The 20043-nt window shown below is 48.8% G+C and overlaps 2 protein-coding genes across 14 annotated transcripts in view; one reads left to right on the forward strand and one right to left on the reverse strand.

Annotated features, from left to right (window-relative positions):
• DHX8 (DEAH-box helicase 8) overlaps positions 1-11295 on the forward strand; it is a 39834-nt gene extending 28539 nt beyond the window's left edge. For 2 of the 5 annotated variants that reach the window (XM_017516120.2, XM_017516121.2), the window contains exons 18-23: positions 2548-2703; positions 5439-5576; positions 6051-6179; positions 6655-6851; positions 7334-7513; positions 10997-11295. In XM_017516120.2, the coding sequence (XP_017371609.1) occupies positions 2548-2703; positions 5439-5576; positions 6051-6179; positions 6655-6851; positions 7334-7513; positions 10997-11099 (903 nt within the window). In that variant the 3' untranslated portion in view covers positions 11100-11295. Of the gene's footprint in view, positions 1-2547; positions 2704-5438; positions 5577-6050; positions 6180-6654; positions 6852-7333; positions 7514-8194; positions 9284-10996 lie in introns of those variants that run through there. The other 3 variants (XM_017516118.2, XM_017516117.2, XM_017516119.2) reach the window with 3 other exon arrangements.
• Positions 11296-12337: 1042 nt separating this feature from the next.
• The window catches only part of ETV4 (ETS variant transcription factor 4), a 19188-nt gene continuing 11482 nt past the window's right edge, over positions 12338-20043 (reverse strand). For 5 of the 9 annotated variants that reach the window (XM_037734115.1, XM_017516123.2, XM_037734117.1 and 2 more), the window contains 8 exons: positions 19055-19181; positions 18424-18585; positions 17909-18174; positions 14613-14687; positions 14392-14460; positions 14012-14184; positions 13641-13742; positions 12338-13249 (listed from right to left, as the gene is read on the reverse strand). In XM_037734115.1, the coding sequence (XP_037590043.1) occupies positions 13025-13249; positions 13641-13742; positions 14012-14184; positions 14392-14460; positions 14613-14687; positions 17909-18174; positions 18424-18585; positions 19055-19181 (1199 nt within the window). In that variant the 3' untranslated portion in view covers positions 12338-13024. The remainder of the gene's footprint in view (positions 13250-13640; positions 13743-14011; positions 14185-14391; positions 14461-14612; positions 14688-17908; positions 18175-18423; positions 18586-19054; positions 19182-20043) is intronic. The other 4 variants (XM_037734114.1, XM_017516124.2, XM_017516125.2 and 1 more) reach the window with 4 other exon arrangements.

The raw sequence follows: 20043 nt of genomic DNA on the forward strand, positions 1-20043 counted from the left end.
AGCTACTCAGGAGGCTGAGGCAGGAGAATTGCCTGAACCCAGGAGGCGGAGGTTGCGGTGAGCCGATATCGCGCCATTGCACTCCAGCCTGGGTAACAAGGGCGAAACTCCGTCTCAAAAATAAATAAATAAATAAATAAATAAAAAATAAAAATAGATGGTGTTTCAACCTTAGACTTCTCAGGAAAAAAAAAAAAGATGGTGTGCATTTCTGCAGTGTATGTATGAGTGAGGTGTGCCCAAGATTGAAAGCATGTAGTCTAAATGTTAGCAAAGATTATTTCCGGGTGGTGCTGCTAGGTGAAGTGCGTTTTCTTTTATACTTTTTATTTATTTATTTATTTAAGACGGGGTTTCACCATATTGGTCAGGCTGGTTTCGAACTCCGAACCTCAGGTGATCTGCCTGCCTCGGCCTCCCAAAGTGCTGGGATTACGGGCGTGAGCCACCGCACTTGGCTTCTTTTATACTTTTATGTAGTCTTTCACAAAAGGTATGTATTACTTTCATAATTTGTAAAAGCCATAAGGCTATTTTTATTTTGAAACTTAAGTAATAATCCTAGCTACCACTTACGGTGTACTTACCAAGTACCAGGTACTGTCCTAGATACGCGCATTGACTCTATGCATTCTCGCATTGATCCTGTGTGGTAGATATTATTTTCGCAGATGAGGAGCCTGAGGCACAGAGGGGTTAGGTGACTTGCTTAATATCACAGAGCTAGTAGAGCCAAGATTTGAACCTGGGTAACCTGACTCTAGCTTGTGTGCTGTATACCACTTGTCAGGGTGGTGGTCATCAAAAAATTAGTTCCGCGTGCCTTTCCTGATCTGGAGAGAGACATCTATAGAACGCTGTGGAGTCCAGCCACTGTGCGTGATTGCTGCCTGGATTGTGTGCTTAGTTGTCCTTTCATACTCCGTCCTTTGGTTTGGAGCTGGCATAGTAATTTGTAAATCTTGGTACTGTTTGTTACAACAGATGGTTTTGTCAGAAAACGGCCCTCTTCAGATTGCTATTCATTGTTTCCTAGCAACCTATGGCTAAACTACATTAAAAAAAAAAATTTTTTTTTAAACCAGCGTTTTCTTCTCCCAGTACAGAAATAGTATTACATTATTTTTGAAAAATAGAAGAAAAAAATTTAATTACCCATCATCCTACTACATCCACTGTTGTGATTTTGCTCTTTTTCTTTCCAGTCTTTGTTCATGTTTATTTCTTTCATGGTTACAATTTTAGTAGCCAAATTAGTAGGAAGTTTTGTATTTTTTTTTAGTATTTAGTTTTCCTACTGGAATAATACATGTTCAATATTTGGTAAAGTCTAAAGAAAATAGGCCTCATCTGCAAATCTGTCAGAGTTGGCCACTGTTCACATTTTAGGTTTTTTTCCCTTAGTCATTTCCTTCTAGTAGTTGATATGTAAAGACTTTTTACAAAATTAGCATTATATTGTTTTGTAACTTGCATTTTGCATTTAATGTGAGTGAACATTTTCTTCTGTTACTTAACATTGTAAACATGATTTTTATTTTTATTTAATTTTTTTAGAGTCAGGGTCAGTCTCTGTTGTTGCCAGGCTGTAGTGCAGTGGCATGATCACAGCTCACTGCAGCCAGCCTCAACCCCCCCAGGCTCAGGTGGTCCTCCCATCTGAGCCTCCTGAATAGCTGGGACTATAGGCATGAGCCACCACACCAAGCTGATTTTTGTATTTTTTATAGAGATGGAGTTTCAACATGTTGCCCCGGCTGGTCCTGGGCTCAGGTGATCTCCCGCCTTGGCCTTCCAAAGTGCTGCGATTATAGGCGTGAGTCACCACACCTGGCCTGCAAACATAATTTTTTAAATGACTGTAAAGTCATTTGTATGATTGACATAATTTATTTCACTTACCTTTTTGGTCATAACTGTGCGGATGTGTTCTGTCATCTTGTTTTATGCTTTCTTTCTTTCTTTTTTTGAGACAGATTCTTGCTTTGTTGCTCAGGCTGGAGTGCAGTGGTGCAATCTTGGCTCACTGCAACCTCTGCCTCCTGGGTTCAAACGATTCTCCTACCTCAGCCTCCTGAGTAGTTGGGATTACAAGCACACACTACCATGCCTGGCTAATTTTTGTATTTTTAGTAGAGACAGGGTTTCACCGTGCTGGTCAGGCTGGTCTTGAACTCCTGACCTCATGATCTGCCTACCTTGGCTTCCCAAAGTGTTGGGATTACAGGTGTGAGCCACTGCAGCCGGCTGCTTTCTCTTTTATATTGTGCCATACTATTTTGAAAAGACATGTCTGAGATCTGTATAATATTTCTTTCATTAACCCTGCTTATATTGCCTCCCTTGAACAAACATCCCTGAAGTGCTGAGTATGGAGAGGGAAAGATAAGATCATTGGTAGTCTTGGAAATGGTCCCAAAGGAAGTGAAATCAACACCATTTCTGATTTTACCAGTTGCTAATTGTCCCCCTTTTAACAGAGATCCTGGGTAAAGCTGTTAAGCAGTGTTTAACAGATATGTTGCTTTTATATGCCCACCCCTCTAGGCTCAGGCAAAGCAACGAGCTGGCAGAGCTGGGAGAACAGGCCCAGGGAAGTGTTACAGGCTGTATACAGAACGTGCCTACCGAGATGAAATGCTCACCACCAACGTGCCGGAAATCCAGAGAACCAACTTAGCAAGCACGGTGCTGTCACTCAAGGTAGAAATCACTGGTTAGAATGGGTTGGTGGAAGAGTCTAATCCTGGACTTCGTAAATGAATCCCAGTTTTATGAAGCTTGTTAAATACTTTAGTAACCTCATGGAACCAGTCCCTTTGAGTGAAATGCAAAAGGCTGTGATAACCGCCTCTCATGGCAGGTCTGGGGCTAAGTTGGCATGTCTGCTGTGAACACACATTTTTTTCTTACCGTAACAACTAGCAGGATATTAGGTTGTAAAAGGCTGTAGTTAGGAGCATTTTCTAAAAGGAAATTAGAAAAATATAATCAATGCCAAACTGTGGACAAACACACTTAACCTCAACCACTTTAGTGTTCAGATCCAATTCTGTTCCTTTAGAACAGAGAAAAAAACCTCCCTCTTCAAAAACTTTGCAAGGGAACTGTCAGCACAGATTTCAGACTGGCTCTCAGGGGCTTGGTTTTCATTCTGAATCATTGTTCTTCCTCTCTCAGTCCCCAGTGAGGAGTTCATTCTCTTTTGGCAGGAGGAGCTGTTCGAGTAATTTCCCAGCTGATGGCATTTCCCCCGACACTGATGCTACCCTGGAGCCCTGGCACTTTCTGGTGCAGAGTGCTCTATTGTCATTTATTATTTATTCCCTGTAAGAGAGGCTAACACAGAGCTTCAGAAAGAAAAAAGAAACCTGCTCCAGTCTCTGGAGTGCCAACAGAGAGGCATCTGTGGCTCAGACCTCAGCTCCAAACTGTGTGACTTTGGGCAAGTTTATTTACTTTGCCCTCTGCTCTGTGTTCTTCTCTGAAAAAAGGGCTGTTAATATTATTTGTTGGAGACTGGGCGCAGTGGCTCACGCCTGTAATCCCAGCACTTTGGGAGGCCAAGGTAGGCAGATCACCTGAAGTTGGGACTTCGAGACCACCCTGAGCAACATGAAGAAACCCCATCTCTACTAAAAATACAACATTAGATGGACTTAGTGGTGCATGCTTAAAATCCCAAGTACTTGGGAGGCTGAGGCAGGAGAATCGCTTGAACCCGGGAGGCGGAGATCGTGGTGAGCTGAGATCATGCCACTGTACTCCAGCCTGGGCAATAAGAGTGAAACTCTGTCTCAAAAAAAAAATAGTATTTGTTGGAAAGATAAGTGAGATAATGTAGGTGAAGATACTTGGCACAGCGCCTAGCTTGATGATTGCTAACATAATTCCTCATAGTTACTATTCACACAATAAGCATGTATTGAACACCTGCTGTGTTTATGGTCACAATCACTTTATGAGAAAGAAATAGAAAGCTTCGGTCCTACCACATCACACTTTATACACACTTGAATCATCATCATTCAGTCGTTTCTTTTATTCATCAAATTAGCTAATAAATGTATTAAACACCTGCTACATGCCAGGCATGTAGATTGCACTGTGTTGTGGTTTTGTGAACATAGTTCTCACCCAGTGTGAACCCTCTGAAAGCAGAGGCCATATCTTGGCCATCTTTATATCCCTCCCACCTAGCATGGTACGAGGTCCCTCATAGATATGTAGTAGAAACGAGGTATGCAAGAGACAGGACAAGCTGGTAGACTATATTGTTATTATTCTTGTAAAATACATAACAAAATTTACGATTGTAACCTTTTTAAAGCGTACAATTCAGTGGCATTAAATACATTCACGGTGCTATGCAACCATCACCAACATCCATTTCCAGAACTTTTTCATTGTCCCAAACAGAAACTCTGTACTCCTTAAACAGTAAATCCCCCCTCTCTGTCACTTGGTAACTACTATTCTGCTTTCTACCTCTGTGAATTTGTCTATTCTAGATAACTTCATTTAAGTGGAATCATACAGTATTCTTTTGTATCTGGCTTGTTTCACTTAGAATAATGTTTTCCAGATTTATTCATGTTGTTTTCAAGGTTTATTCATTTCTTTTCTAAGGGTGACTACTATTCTGTTGTATGTATATACCACATTTTGTTTATCCATTCTTCAGCAGAAACATTTGGATTGTTTCTCCCTTTTGGCTATTATCAATAATGCTGAGTCTGCTTTTAGTTCTTTTTTCTTTTTCTTTTTTTAAGAAGGAGGCTTGCTCTGTTGCCAGGCTGGAGTGCAATGGCGGAATCTCGGCTTACTGCAACCTCTGCCTCCCGGCTTCAAGCGATTCTCCTGCCTCAGCCTCCCGAGTGGCTGGGACTACAGGCACGTGCCACCATACCTGGCTAATTTTTGTATGTTTAGTAGACATGGGGTGTCACCATATTGGCCAGGCTGGTCTCGAACTCCTGACCTCGTGATCTGCCCCCCTCGGCCTCCCAAAGTGCTGGGATTACAGACGTGAGGCACCGTGCCTGGCCAAGACCAGCCCAGCCAACATGGTAAAACCCCATCACTACTGAAAATACAAAAATTAGCTGGACATGATGGCAGATGCCTGTGATCCCAGCTAGACGGGATGCTGAGGCAGGAGAATTGCTTGAACCCGGGAGGTGGAGGCTGCATTGAGCTGAGATTGGGCCACTGTACTCCAGCCTGGATGACAGAGTGAGACTCTGTCTCAGGTATGTGCTTTCTATTATAATAGTCTGAGTTTTCTGTGGCCCAGCCCTGGAAGTTACATCAATCTCACTGGTGACTTCCTAATTGCAATTGAAGAAATGGGAAATAAAGTAACAAATAGCTTCCCCACATGCTAACACTGGCTAGACCGACCCTCTTATCACCTGCCTTGTTCCTTTCTGTTCTAGGCCATGGGTATCAATGACCTGCTGTCCTTTGATTTCATGGATGCCCCACCAATGGAAACTTTGATCACCGCCATGGAGCAGCTGTATACACTGGGGGCCCTGGACGACGAGGGCCTGCTCACTCGCTTGGGCCGCCGGGTAGGGGACAGACTTAACTTTCTGTGCTTTTGGGAAGATTCCCTGGTCAGCCTTTCACATCCTTTGGTCTGTACAAAATCAAGAGTTGAGACCGTGGATAAGCTTTGAGTAGAATTATCAATGCTTGTTTTTAACCTGAATTTCTCCACTATCACTTTAAACTGTTTCGTCTTTATGGAAAAAGGTGTTCACAGTTAATTTTGCCTCAGGATATATTAGTGAGTCTAGCCTTACTTAGAAAAGGCATCTGCAAAATTCTCACCTACCCCAACAGTAGTTATGTGCTTGGTCACATACATCCCTTTGGATTTTATTTGGGAAAAGAATAAACAACAGCATTCTTCTGATAGAGAAAGGCATCCCACAGCATCATTATGCTTTAGGAAAATCTGTGTTGCTACCAAGGTCTTGCTATGGTGAATCCAAAAGTGTCTTCCACAGGGAAGTAGTTGTCGTTTTTCTTTCTCCCTCTAGATGGCAGAGTTTCCTCTGGAGCCAATGCTATGCAAAATGCTCATCATGTCTGTGCATCTGGGCTGCAGTGAGGAAATGCTGACCATTGTATCCATGCTGTCTGTGCAGAACGTCTTCTATAGGCCCAAGGTAGGAAGTTCACATCCAGGTTTAGATGGGGTGCTGTGAAGTTGGGGTAGTTGGCCTGTTGCCATTCCAATGCTGATGTGGAAATTTTTTTTTTTTTTTGAGATGGAGCCTCACTCCGTCCCCCAGGCTGGAGTGCAGTGGCGCAGTCTTGCAGTCTCCGCCTCCCGGGTTCAAGCAATTTTCCTGCCTCAGCCTCCGGAGCAGCTGGGATTACAGGCGTGCACCACCATGCCCTGCTAATTTTTGTATTTTTAGTAGAGATGGGGTTGCACCATGTTGGCCAGGTCTCAAACTCCTGGCCTCAAGTGATCCTCTTGCCTCAGCCTCCCAAAATTCTAGGATTACAGGCCCGAGCCATCATGCCTGGCCTGATGTGGACACTTTTCATAGGGCCTTTTAGGGCTCCCTAGAATTGCTCCATGTTCAGTTAGTAGCTGTTGGGTCGGAAATGATCCTCTGTCCCACTGCTTGGCAGGATAAACAAGCCCTTGCAGATCAGAAGAAGGCCAAATTCCACCAGACTGAAGGGGACCACCTCACCCTGCTAGCTGTGTACAACTCCTGGAAGAATAACAAGTTCTCCAACCCATGGTGCTATGAGAACTTTATCCAGGCTCGTTCCCTGCGCCGGGCCCAGGACATTCGCAAGCAGATGTTAGGCATAATGGACAGGTAGGCCGGAATCTGATGACTCCCCATGTTTGAGTTGAACCACCTTGAGTATCATGTCTGTTCATCTGTGTGTACCTATAAAGCTATAGGCACCTTTTCTCTTGCTCCTCACATAACCCTCTTCCTCCAGCTTTTCCATCTTTGTTATATTCCTTCTGCCCAAGCCAGGGTATGGCTGAGAATTACCTCAGAAAGTTCCTAAGGGAAGATTATTTGTCAGTTGTTGAAGAAATGCTCTTTGTTTACAAGCCTCTGGAACATTATTACTCTGGAATTGAATTCGCGTCTAAACAAAATATCTGCCTCTGAGTGCCTCCGTCTGCCCACTGTGTAGAGCTGCCTCTGTAGTACACTTAGGGCTGGAAGGAAGGTCCTGGTGACTACTCTGGGCACCCCAAGATGGGGGTGTTGGGCACTGCCATTGTGGAAAATAAAACCTCTGAAAGCAGAGTGGGGTCACATCTTTTGTCCTATCTTGATAGACACAAGCTGGATGTTGTTTCCTGTGGCAAGTCCACAGTCCGAGTACAGAAGGCCATCTGCAGTGGGTTCTTCCGTAATGCCGCCAAGAAAGACCCGCAGGAGGGTTACCGGACGCTGATCGACCAGCAGGTGGTCTACATCCATCCTTCCAGTGCCCTCTTCAACAGACAGCCAGAATGGTAGGTGGATGCATCCCAGGGTCCCTATTCCCAGTACTTCCTGTTATAACATTGCTTGCATTTCTTGAGCAGCAGAAACCTGAATTAAGCACAACGTATCAAACCCTATGCGAGAATTAAAATCATAGGAGTGAGACCTAGTTGAAAAAAAATTTGTGGTTTAAAAAAACTACCTAGAGATGTAGTTTTAAAGTAACAATTTTTTTTAAAAAAGGACTCTTTCTCTAGAACCCTAATATAAAACTGATTCAAAACCACCATGTTATCACAGTAGAAGGGTTAGAAATGTAGCTTCTTGCCTGTTTGGCCTTCCCATCCCTTGTGGCAGTGTGTGAGACCCCTCTTCAGGGCCCTAGATTTCTGTGGAAACATTCTAATAAGCCACCCTGTAGAGCAAGAAGCAGATTAGAGAAGGGATGTGACTGGCTCCATGTCACTTAACTAGTTAGAGCCAGAGCCAGGACTAGAACACATTCTCCTGAGACCTTTCTTGTGGTTAGAGGTGTGCAGGTGCTTCAGTATTGGGTGTGGCTATCATAAACAGTCTGCAGTCTTGTAGGGGTCAGGCGTGAGTGGTAAGAGGATAAAATGTAAGCTGAGCTGAGGCCTACTAGGGATCAGGTTGACCGTAGAGTGGAACCTGCATCCAGAGGCTTGAGTTCTGTCTCTCTCCCCCGATAGGGTGGTATACCACGAGCTGGTGCTGACCACCAAGGAATACATGCGTGAGGTTACCACCATCGACCCCCGGTGGCTTGTGGAGTTTGCCCCAGCCTTCTTCAAGGTCTCCGACCCAACTAAGCTAAGCAAACAGAAGAAGCAGCAGCGTCTGGAACCCTTGTACAACCGCTATGAGGAACCCAATGCCTGGAGAATATCCCGGGCCTTCCGACGGCGCTGAAAGGCAAGCGTGTTCATTTGCCTCTCCGGCAGCAGTAGCCCGGGGCTTGGACTTATTCTCATTGATGACAGGCTGGTCCTGAGAATACAGCTGTCCTGTGACTGACTGTCTTAACTGGGCATTTTCTCAACTTGACTCTCATTTCTTCCCTGCTAATAAAATAGAAACAGGGATTTAGACTTGGCTTTGGCAAGAGCCTCCAGCCCCCATCAACCCAAGTCCTTGGGGCCTGTTGGGAGCTCATAGCTAACACGGAGACATTGCATCAACTTCAAGAAAGGGGCAACTTGTGCAGTCCCAGGGTGGGAAAGGAGAGTGGGTGAGTGTCTCGTGCAGGGACATGGGGAGGGCGCTGATGCCCCAGCTGGCAGGAGCTACTGTGCTCGTCTAAAGTGTGTGCCCCAGGGCTTCCCACCCCTTCTCCAGCCCCTGTACTTTGGTTTGACCTCCATGGAAATATTTATTTTCTTAAGGAATCTAAAATGATTTTCTGTGACTGTTTCGTTTAGCTGAAAGGGTAGGATACTGGCCTGGGCACAGGCTGAGGGAGATTTAGCATCTGTGCTTGGGTGCACATGATGAGAATCCCCTAAAACCAGAAGCGCAGGGCCTCTTTGGGCTCAGAAGTGATGTACAGCCCAGACCTCCAGCCTTGTCTTTCAGCATCAGCGGCCGTGCTGGGGGATCGCCCCATGATTAACCACGTCCTCTCCACAGAGCGCGTCAGTCTGGAGGCCTGAGTGGTTACGGATGCCACGTATTAAACACAGAAGGTTCCCTGCTCCCTCAACCTCCTGCCACATTCACAACATGCAGCATGTCCCATTTCCTTTTGAAACATACTAAGTAACAACACGGCTTTTATTTTATTTTGTTTTTATTTTTTTCCCCTGAGGTCCTGGATGGACTTTAACAAAGGAATTTTATGGTAAAAACCTCCCTTTTCCCACCCCAAACAGAAAACAAACATAACACCTCTCCTCTCAGCTGGTCTGTGCTGCCTGGATCTGTGCTCCAGGGCTTGTTCTTGTGGGTTTTTCCTGGCACTTGGTTGGGGAATGGCCACCTCCTTGTGCCCCCCTCACAGCTCCTGAGGAGACTCTTTTTTTTTTTTTCTTCCCATAGAGATGGGCTCTTACTATGTTCCCCAGGCTGCTCTCCAATTCCTGGCTTCAGGCAATCCTCCTGCCTCCGCCTCCCAAAGTGCACAGAGGAGGCTCCTTACCTAGAAAAACATCAGGCAGGTCTTGCCAGGCCAGGTTGTGGAACTGGTGGAAAGCTGGTCTGGACGTAGTGCTTGTACAGAAGCTGCTGGGAGATTGGGCACATCCTGTTACGGTGCTGCTTCTCCCATCCTTAGGTTATTAGCAAGTTCTGAAGTGATGTAAATGCTAGAACTACTGTAGAACTATATGCCAGAAACGAAAAGAGACTATACAACATTCCAGGATATAAAGGAATGTATATTGTCACTGGGCAGCAAACCACACCCGAAAGACACAATTCAGAGTCTAAGGGAGAGGAATATAGGCCAGGCAACCTGCTGACTGCTGATCCCTGCCCCTTTGTTAAGCTGAGTGAGTGCCTCCTGATTCTGTCTTTGTGCCTTCAGTAAGCCCAGGCCAGTCATCAAGGGGCAGGGCATTGTTGTGTGTTAGCCTTGAAGCCTTCTGGGGAGAGACAGAGCAGGGACCTCAAATGAAGCCAAAGGGGAAACGGGGACTGGCATCCACCTCCCCAATCTGGTTTTATTTTTTTGAGATAGGGTCTTGAGCCCAGGCTGGCGTCAAACTCCTGGGCTCAAGTTATCCTCCCGCCTCAGCCTCCCCAGTAGCTCAGACTATAGGTGCACACCACCACACCTGTCTCCCAGTCTTAATTCCAGCCTAAATCTTCCCCATTCAGAAATAAACTCCTGGATGTGGTGGCTCAGCCTGTCCCGACAGTGCCCAGCACTGACAGTGTTGGCACCTGGGGAGGGAGGCTTGGGTTTTAAGCTGAGGTTGAAAAGGAATGTTGAATGGGCCAAGGATAATGGCAGCAGGGTAGGTTATCTTTCTGGCTCAGGTGAGGAAAAAAGGATCCCCGTTCTGTGGGTGTTCATTGACCATCTCTACCCTAGAGCTGAGGTCACTTCTCTGCTATGACAGCATAGCTGGGGTCTGACCTTTTGACTATCAGGAAAGCAGTGTGGGGAGCTGAGCTGAGCCTGCTCTGAGGGAGAGGAGGGGGTCCTGTCCAGATGCAGAAGGGGAGCTTGCCTGCTGCTCTCACACAATGGAGCCCTTGTTTCTCTTCATTGAACCAGTATTTCCCAAGATTGAGTGACAGCCCAGGAGAGGATGTGGGTCTCATGCAGAGAGCTGGGATCTTTTTGGCCATTAAAGTATATTGTTCACCCCAACCCAGCAGGCAGCAGGCTCAGGAGTTGCCTGCCTCTGCACATGTGCTGAGTGCGCTGTTTATGTATATGGGGGGACCGTCCCCATGGGGCATGTGTGAGCTCCGCTGCTGGGTCAGGCTCCTCAGTCCAGGTTTACTTCATCCTGCCAGGACGAGTTGGCTTTGACTGTCTGCTGCAGCCCAAAGCACTTCCTCCCCATGGGTGCTATAGCTGTCTCATTGGAGCAGTGCCCCTCCAAGTTTGAGGATTTGAACAAAGAACTGGGACTGGTGACCTGCTAATGAACAGTTCAGAGGGCAGAGGCAATCCTCTCAGCCTGCAGAGACCTCGCTTTCCCTGGATGCTGCTTCTCATCTGAATCCCTCTCTCTTCATGTGTGTACTCAGCTCTCAGGGTCTCCACCAGATTTTTATACCTTCTTCCCACCATGATAGCTTGGCTTTAATGTGGAATTAAATTATATATTTTTAAAAGTTATTTTTAAAATTTATTTTCTGTTTCTTGCTCTGAAGTGTATCAGTACATTGATGTTTTGTGTTTCTAGGAAGAAGTAATGTTGCCTTTTATTTTTGGATGGTGGTTGGGGTATCCCTCCAAGGGATGGTCTCAGGTTGTTGCTGGGCCAAGGCTGCTGGCAGTTCAGGCATGAACAGAGTTGGGCTGGCCCCAACCTCAGAACAGCTGCAATTTCTGTTTAACACGAGAGCCCCTGTTTGTACCTGAGCCTGTCTCCCGGGCAGTGGTTTACATAGGAGCTGGGTCTGGAAGCACCCACTCTGCCCCTCCCACCTCTTGTCACCCCTACTCAGTCATACTTCCTCCGCAGGTTGTTGTCGGCTTTGCTGTTTCTACCCACGCCCAAAAATCTCAGCCTCAGGACTCTGATGTCTCCCAAATTTGGGCAAGGAGAATCTAGGTGTTTCCCACTCCCCTGAAGATCTAGTCTCCACTGGCCAGAATCCAGGGCCTGCTCTAGCCTCTCCCTGTACCATCTGGCCTGGGAGTCTTTCTCCTTTGGCCCATTCTCCAAACAGTTGTCCCCAGCCCCAGCAAAAGTAGCAACCTAGGAGCTGAGGTAGGGCGGAGGACATGCAATTGGGGTCTATGTGGGGCAGCAGGGTCAGGGGAACAGTTAGGATCACAGAAACCAAAAACCAAAACCCTGCCTGAAGAAGTCCCAGGGGGAAGAGCCTTGCAACGCAGTGGCCCACCTGCCCCACCCGCAGGGCCAGGGAGACTGCTGCAGGAAGCAGGCTCAAAGTGCGCAAGGGACGCCTGTCCAGGTTATCAAGTACCCCTGTCCATTATTTCTGGATCTTCACACAGTAATGCTGGGAAGGGGGAAGAGCAGGTATCATTAAGCCCATTTTTCAGAAGAAAAATAGGTACCTTTTTTCAAATCCACATGGGGATTAAATGTCAGGGCCTGGCCCCAAACCAGTGAGCTCTGCTCCAAGGCCAGAGCTCTTTCCATCCCCAGGTCAGTTTTCACAGGACAGCAAAGAGGACACAGGATAACTAATGGGAGAAGTGGGGCTTTATTAAGGTCTGGTAGATGTGGTGGAGGTGGAAGTGGAAACTGGGCCTAGGAAAGGGCGGAAGAAAGGTAAAGGGCCCCTTGGAGCAGGAACCCATCCCTCTCGGCTTCCACCCAGCACCCCCCATCCCAGGTTCCTTTCTTCAACCTCCCCCTGCCTCCGGGAACACAGAGCACCAAGAACTGACAAGCCGGAACCCACCCGGGGCCACAGCTTGGGGCAGAGTCCAGGCTTCTGTCTCCGCGCAGTGGGACGATCTGGGGATCTCAGTGAACCTCCTCTCTCTCATGCCAGTTTAAGTTGGGAAGCGCCTTCTCTGTCCCCCAGAACAGAACAAACTCTTGTTCTCTGTGGTTGGGGAAAAGGTGTAGGGGGCGTGGACACAGGAAGCAGGACCTGGGAAGAAGCTGAGCTGAATTCCCCCAGGGCCCAGGTGGAGCCCCCAGGGGAGTTTCTGAGACTCCACCTTTATAGACTTGCCATTTCTCCACTTTTCCTTCCCAGTGACTGGTGAGCAGCTCAGAGTCTGGGCCAGGGCAACTGGTAGGACAGTGGGGATCTGCCCAGAGTCATCTGTGGGTTTCAGATGAAGGTTTCCCCAACACCAAATTCAACTATATGTACGCAGGGCAGCACCCACCTGCGGCAGAGGGAATAGCCGCTGGGGGCTAGTAAGAGTAGCCACCCTTGGGGCCAAACAGCTGGGCAGGGACAGCGAGCTCCGGGAGGTAGGCGGGACTCTCGTCCAAGTGGGACAAAGGGACTGTGTCCTCCTCACTGACCGGCCGGTCAAACTCGGCCTTCAGAGCTGGACGCTGATTGTCCGGGAAGGCCAAAGAGAAGAGGGCCTCGGGCTCACACACAAACTTGTACACGTAACGCTCTCCAGCCACCTATGGGGAGAGAGAAGGGCTAGTCAGCCTGGCTAGCCCCGCAGCCTTGGTATGGGGTAAGGTGGGGGAGTGGGGAATGCAGCCTTCTACCAGTCCAGGCAGATGCTCAGGGCATTTCTCTCCCATGCTGGTTCCCCTGAGAAGCTGACTCTCCCTTCACGGTTCTTCCTCCTTTTTCATTTCAATTTCTCCCTGCTTGGGGCTTCTCAGTTCCAGTGTAGCACGTTTTTGGGAGAGGAGAACCTTGGGATTGTGCACAATTTCTTGTCCCTCTGACTGATTCATTAACTGATCCTACAGAGTTGCTGAGAACTGCCCTTCTGACCCTCTCCCCATTAGCTTCCCACAGCCACTGCCCCCACCACCTTGTCCCTGGACCCACAGCTCCCACCTTCTGCATGATGCCTTTCTCATAGTAGTATCGGAGCGAGCGGCTCAGCTTGTCATAATTCATGGCTGGCCGGTTCTTCTGGATGCCCCAGAGCCTGGCAACCTGGGGACAAAAGAGTTTTGGGGTGGAGATGCTACCTTGGCAGAGGAAAAAACATGGGGGAAAGGTCAGAAAGAGCACTTGAGATTCTCAGTGCAAAGTACTACGCCAGCCTGGCAACAAAGCATCAGCGCATAAACTTAGGCTTGGCAAGAATTCCAGTCAGGTAAAGCAAGGATCATGATGGAGGCACATGCCACCATTCCCCAGGTTCTCCCATCTCCAGGCCCTCAACTTTAGAAAGGAGGGCTGGGGATATCTGAGAGGCCCACCTCCTCAGGCTCAATGAGCTTGAACTCCATTCCCCGGCCCGTCCAGGCAATGAAATGGGCATTTGTTGGGTCATCCAGCAGGGCCACCAGAAATTGCCACAGCTGCAGGGCACCCCGGCGCTGGTAGGGTGGCCCCTCTCGAAATGCACCAACCCCTTCCTGCTTGATGTCTCCTGGGGAACATGAAAATAGGAAGTGTGGGGTTTGGGTCTTTTGGTCCCCCAAGCAACTGCCTCCCCTCACCCCAGGGATTTCTCCAAGGGGTCTCCCCAGGCACTTTTCTATGGGTCCCACCCTCTTGCAACCATGAAACGTGATGTGACTCCTTCGGGGACACAGCATAAGACCTTGACCCTCCCATGAACAGTCACTTCTCTGACCTTCAAATTTCTCAGGGACAACGCAGACATCATCTGGGAATGGTCGCAGAGTTTTCTCATAGCCATAGCCTTGTGGAGGAAGTTAGGGGTTGCTCAGATTTGGGGGTTCACTGATGAAACTCCAGAGTCCAGAGGGACTTCTGGCCAGGGAGACCCTCCCCCATGGCAGCACTCCCTCCCCCAACATGGAGGGCTTGGCAGGGGAAGGGGAACTGCCTTACCCATGGCCCCGTCACCTGGAGAGGGCCCGGGGAAGCCCTCTGTGTGGAGGTACACTGATGCACACCCGGTGAGATCTGTGGGGAAGAAAGGGGAATGTGAGAGGTGGCTAGGGTGGAGCTGGGGGGGAGGGGAGGAGGAAATCCTATCCACATTCAAGAAGTTCTTCCTAGGCTGGCTCGGTGGCTCACGCCTGTAATCCCAGCACTTTGGGAGGCCAAGGTGGGTGGATCACGAGGTCAGGAGTTTGAGACCAGCCTGACCAACATGGTGAATCCCATCTCTACTAAAAATACAAAAAAATTAGCCAGGCGTGGTGGCGCTTGCCTGTAATCCCAGCTACCCAGCAGGCTGAGACAGGAGAATTGCTTGAATCCGGGAGGCAACAATTGTGGTGAGCAGAGATCCCGCCATTGCACTCCAGCCTGGGCAACAGAATGAGACTTAAGTCTCAAAAAAAAAAGTTCTTCCTTCCGGCCTGCTTCCTGGTGACTATTCTTTGCCCAAGTTGCCTGCCAACCACAAAATCCCAGGGGAAGTTCACCCAGAGGGAGTGTGAAGCTGGAGCCCCTCAACTTGAGGGCTGGGGCGGAGGCCATGGAAGGCAGCAGCGGGGGCTGGGCAAGCTGTTCTGCAAGGCCCAAGCTGCCAGGGAGCAGCTGTTTCCTACGGGTTCAGAGGGAGGGAGGGCGAGATGAACGTCCGGAGAAAGGGTTCGGTGTCCACGCCTGACTCCCTCAGAATGGACAAATGTCCGGTCAGCAGGTCAGATTCCCAGTCCTGTGCGCACGTGTGTGTGTGACTGAAACTGAGAGTGTGTGCCTGCATGCACCTGGGGAAGAGGCAGTGGGCACTGGGCCTTGTTTTTTCAGGTCTAACAGAGCACATTCCACTTCATTTCATTCCATTCCATAGGATAGGAACCTCCCCACTCTACATCGGGGAGGCGGCTGCGTAAAGCCACCCGTTCAAGTTCCAACCCCTTCCCGCCCTCCCCCCACTCCACTCCACTCCCACCTATGAATGAGAAGATGGTGAAACCCGACACCTCAGGGAGGAGGCGGGAGGGTGGGCTCATTCATGCATCCATTTTGTGAATGGAATTCCTGACTCCATTCAGGCGTAGCTGGGGGAGGGGCAGGAGTTCAAGGGCATGTAACATGATCCCCTCTGGTCTATAGCCTTTGAAGGTCAGCGGCAAGAGTGCCTCCCTCCTCCTCTCCCAGCTCACTGCCAAGCCTGGGTCAGACTTAGGCCCTGGATTTGAGGACAGGAGCACCCATCCGGTTCTCAGTCGGACAGCCTAGGGGTTTGCGGCTCATCCCCCTGCCCCTGAAAGGTTGTGGGCACCACAAAAAGAGAAATTCTAAAGTTCTAGCTGGCTCTGGGCCTACTCTAATAAACTCAGATTTGGGGCTAGTAACAATGTAACAAAAGGCAGGAGGAAAGAAGAAAAGGCAGGGTTTTCTGGGCCCTTCCTGGGACTGGCCCTCCCTCAGCCCTTGGGGCCTTGAACTATAGCTATTTATGAACATAGCTGAGTGCATTTCACTCCAGTCAGCAGTCAGGTGGAACTAGAACTTAAATAAGTTCCTACTTCCAGTGCCCAGCCTCTGGCCAGGGCATACATCAACTGGGAGGCTCAAACAGGATGTGCAAACCACGTATTAACCTGCCAACATGATGAAACTCCGTCTCTACTAAAAATGCAAAAATTAGCCAGCTGTGGTGGTGGGCGCCTGTAATCCCAGCTACTTGGGAGGCTGAGGCATGAGAATCACTTGAACCCAGGTGGTGAGGGTTGCAGTGAGCTGAGATCGCACCACTGCACTCCAGCCTGGGCAACAGAGTGAGACTGTCTCAAAACAAACACACGCATCACTGCACTCCAGCCTGGGTGAGTCTCCAGAGGGAGACTCTGTCTCAAAACATGCAAACAAACAAACAAAACACCCTGCACTCCTACTGAGAACTAGAAAGAAGATGAGCCTGGCTAGTTTCAAGTTCATGTTTCTCTTCATTCAAATCCCTTTGTGTTTTTTAACTTCTGTGGGGATAGGGACCAGACACATCCTATTCATCTCTGTATTTCCCAACTCTGCACACTCATGTTCCCATCACAGTAGTTTGGTCTTTGTGGGTAATTAAAACCTCAAACACCTGTTCAATAGAAATAAATGCCTTAACTTTCCTATTAAGTCACAAGCTTCCTGAGGGCAGGATCTACATCCCCCTTTATTTTATGTTTATTTTACTTTTTTATAAACAGACAGGAGATCTCACTTTGTTGCCCAGGCCGGCCTTGAACTAACTCCTAGGCTCAGGCGATCCTCCCACCTTGGCCTCCTAAAGTGCTGGGATTACAGATAAATCACCATGGGGGAGGGTTGTTTATCTTTTAATCTGAATATAGGTTTGCTAATTGAAAATTAACAATAGGCTGGGCATAGTGGCTCACACCTATAATCCCAGCACTTTGGGAGGCGGCCCAGACTGGAAGATCATGAGGTCAGGAGATCAAGACCATCCTGGGTAACAGGGTGAAATCCCATCTTTACTAAAAATACAGAAAAATTAGCCAGGTGTGGTGGCATGCACCTGTAGCTACTCGGGAGGCTGAGGCAGGAGAATCGCTTGAACCCAGGAGGTGGAGGTTGGTTGCAGTGAGCCAAGATCATGCCAGTGCACTCCAGCCTGGGCAATAGAGCGAGACTCTATCACAAAAAAAAAAAAAAAAAAAAAAAAAAAAAAAAAAAAAAAAAAAAAAAGAAAGAAAGAAAGAAAGAAAGAAAGAAAGAAAGAAAGAAAGAAAGAAAGAAAAGTAGCAATTTGGCTGGGTGAGGTGGCTCATGCCTGTAATCTCAGCACGTTGGAAGGCAGAAGCAGGCAAATCACATGAGGTCAGGAGTTCCAGACCAGACAGGCCAATATGGTGAAACCTTGTCTCTATTAAAAACACAAAAATTAGCTGGGCGTAGTTGCTGATGCCTGTAATCCCAGCTACTCGTGAGGCAGAGGCTCAAGAAGCGCTTGAACCTGGGAGGCAGAGGTTGCGGTGAGCAAAGATGGCACCACTGCATCCCAGCCTGAGCCCCAGAATTGACTTACGTCTCAAAAAAAAAAAAGAAGAAAGAAAAATGATAATTCTTTTGAAATTATGAAAAAAAAAAAAAAGGGGGGTGGGTGGGTTGGATGTACGAAATGGTAAACAGGGATATAAAAAGCTCGGGAGACATTCTGGGCTTAACCGAACTCTTCACTTGATCACATGCCACCCTGCCGCACCCCAGTCTCTTACCTGAGTCGTAGGCGAAGTCCGTCTGCTCCTGTTTGATCACCACCCCCGCCCCTGGGTACCTGTGCCCATTGACCCCACCCTGGTCCATGGTCGGCTGGCCCGCCTGTTCATACAGGGGGTCATGGTATTCTTGCTTGAAGCTCTGCTGGGGATAGGGTGGGCAGGGCTCCGACAGCTGGTGTTGGTAAGGGGCTGGGAGGGGTTCCCGGCCTCCTCCCTGAGATGTGAAGTTGTGGCAAATGTCCAGGGGCTGCTGGAAGACGGAGCTGGATGTGGTTGGATGGAGAAGGAGGAGAATAGAACTTTAATCCCTCCTCAAGCCTGTTACTCTCAGGCTTACAGAGTGGGCTCTGGAATGGGGTCTAGGGGGTTGGAGTGTCAGTATCTCTCCCTCTCTACTCTGCTGCCCCCCACCCCCACCGCCCCGCAGCTCAAGTCTTTATGGAGAACACTCAGGAACTGAAGAAAAACTGAGACCTGGGCCCACAAGCAGCGGGGTTTCCCTGTCTCCTTACCTATGTTCCCCAAGGTACCCATGGCCAGGGTGGGGCTGGGAGGTGCCAGAGGATCTCAGGAAATTCCGTTGCTCTGCCCGGGGAAAGGGCTGCAGGGGCGACTGTCCAAGGGCACCAGGGGCAGGGGACTTGATGGCAGTTTGTCTGGGGGGGTCATAGGCACTGGAGTCGAGAAGGAGAGAGGGGTGAGGGAGCAGAGAAGCTGGCAAGCATCTTTGAACCCTTCATTCCTAGGAAAGTGAGGTCACCAGGATTATGGCAGAAGGATAGAGGGGGCTGAGAAGGGAACCACAGAAGCCACAGTCAGCCCTAGCGAACTCTTCTTTTTTCAGGGACGGTCTCCCTCTGTTGCCCAGGCTGGTCGAACACCTGGTATTCGTTGCTCAGAGCAGTGGTTTAGGGGGACAGTGGGCCTGCTGGTGGAAACAGACTCTGCTCTGGCTTCCGTTTGTATTCCTGAGGCCCCCTGCTGTATTTTCCATCTGAATATTTAGAGGAAATCTTTAGTTGTATTGCTTCCTTATAGGAGCTGGAAAATCCTTTGTCTAAAAAATCAGCTGCTGCCTCTGCCCCTGCCTCCCTTCTCCGGACACCCTTCCCCTACCTTTTACCGGGTCTGGCTGGGGCTCACCTGGAGTAAAGGCACTGCTCGCCATGGTGGTAGGGGAGTGGCGGCTTCCTGCTGCAGGACAGGGCCGGGTCTGTGCAGGGACTCTGGGGCTCCTTCTTGATCCTGGTTGTGGGGCTGTGGAAAGCTACTGCGGGGTGGAGGGGGTAGAGGGGGCAGAGCAAGGCCAGAGCCTGTCACACAAGAGACAGGCAGGGTGTCTGACACCTTCTGTGCTTTGAGGATCAGCTGGGTGACTGCAACAGCTTCCTTCCCTCTCTGGGTATCAGTTTTCCCTGATCCAAGGTGAGACATTTAAGAACATTTTGGCTATTTGCATTATATCTAGTTTATATATCAGACTAGTGTCTGATTATTAAATAAATAAATCCTCTAAAGTTCAACATTTAGGCTGGGCGCAGTGCTTACACCTGCAATCCCAGCACTTTGAGAGGCCAAGGCAGGTGGATCACTTGAGGTCGGGAGTTCAAGACTGGCCTGGCCAACATGGTGCAACCCTGTCTCTACTAAAAATAAAAAATTAAAAAAATTAACTGGGCTTGGTGGCTCACGCCTATAATCCCAGCACTTTGGGAAACCAAGGCGGGCAGATCACCTGAGGTCAGGAGTTTGAGACCAGCCTGACCAACATAGAGAGACCCTGTCTCTACTAAAAAGACAAAATGCTGGGCATGGTGGCACGTGCCTGTAATCCCAGCTACTCAAGAGGCTGAGGCAGGAGAATCACCTGAACCAGGGAGGTGGAGGTTGCGGTAGACCGAGTTCGTGCCATTGCATTCCAGCCTAGGCAACAAGAGTCAAACTGTCTGAAAATAAAAAAGAAAAATTAGCGGGGCATGGTGGTGGGCACCTGTAGTCCCAGCTACTCAGGAGGCTGAGAAAAGGGAATTGCTTGCCTCAAGGGAATCTCTGCCAGGAGGCAGAGATTGCAGTGAGCCAAGATCACACCACTGCACTCCACCCTGGGCGACAGAGCAAGACTCTGTTTAAAA

The sequence above is a fragment of the Cebus imitator genome, unplaced genomic scaffold, assembly GCF_001604975.1.
Source record: "Cebus imitator isolate Cc_AM_T3 unplaced genomic scaffold, Cebus_imitator-1.0 Scaffold573, whole genome shotgun sequence".
Lineage (NCBI taxonomy): Eukaryota > Metazoa > Chordata > Mammalia > Primates > Cebidae > Cebus > Cebus imitator.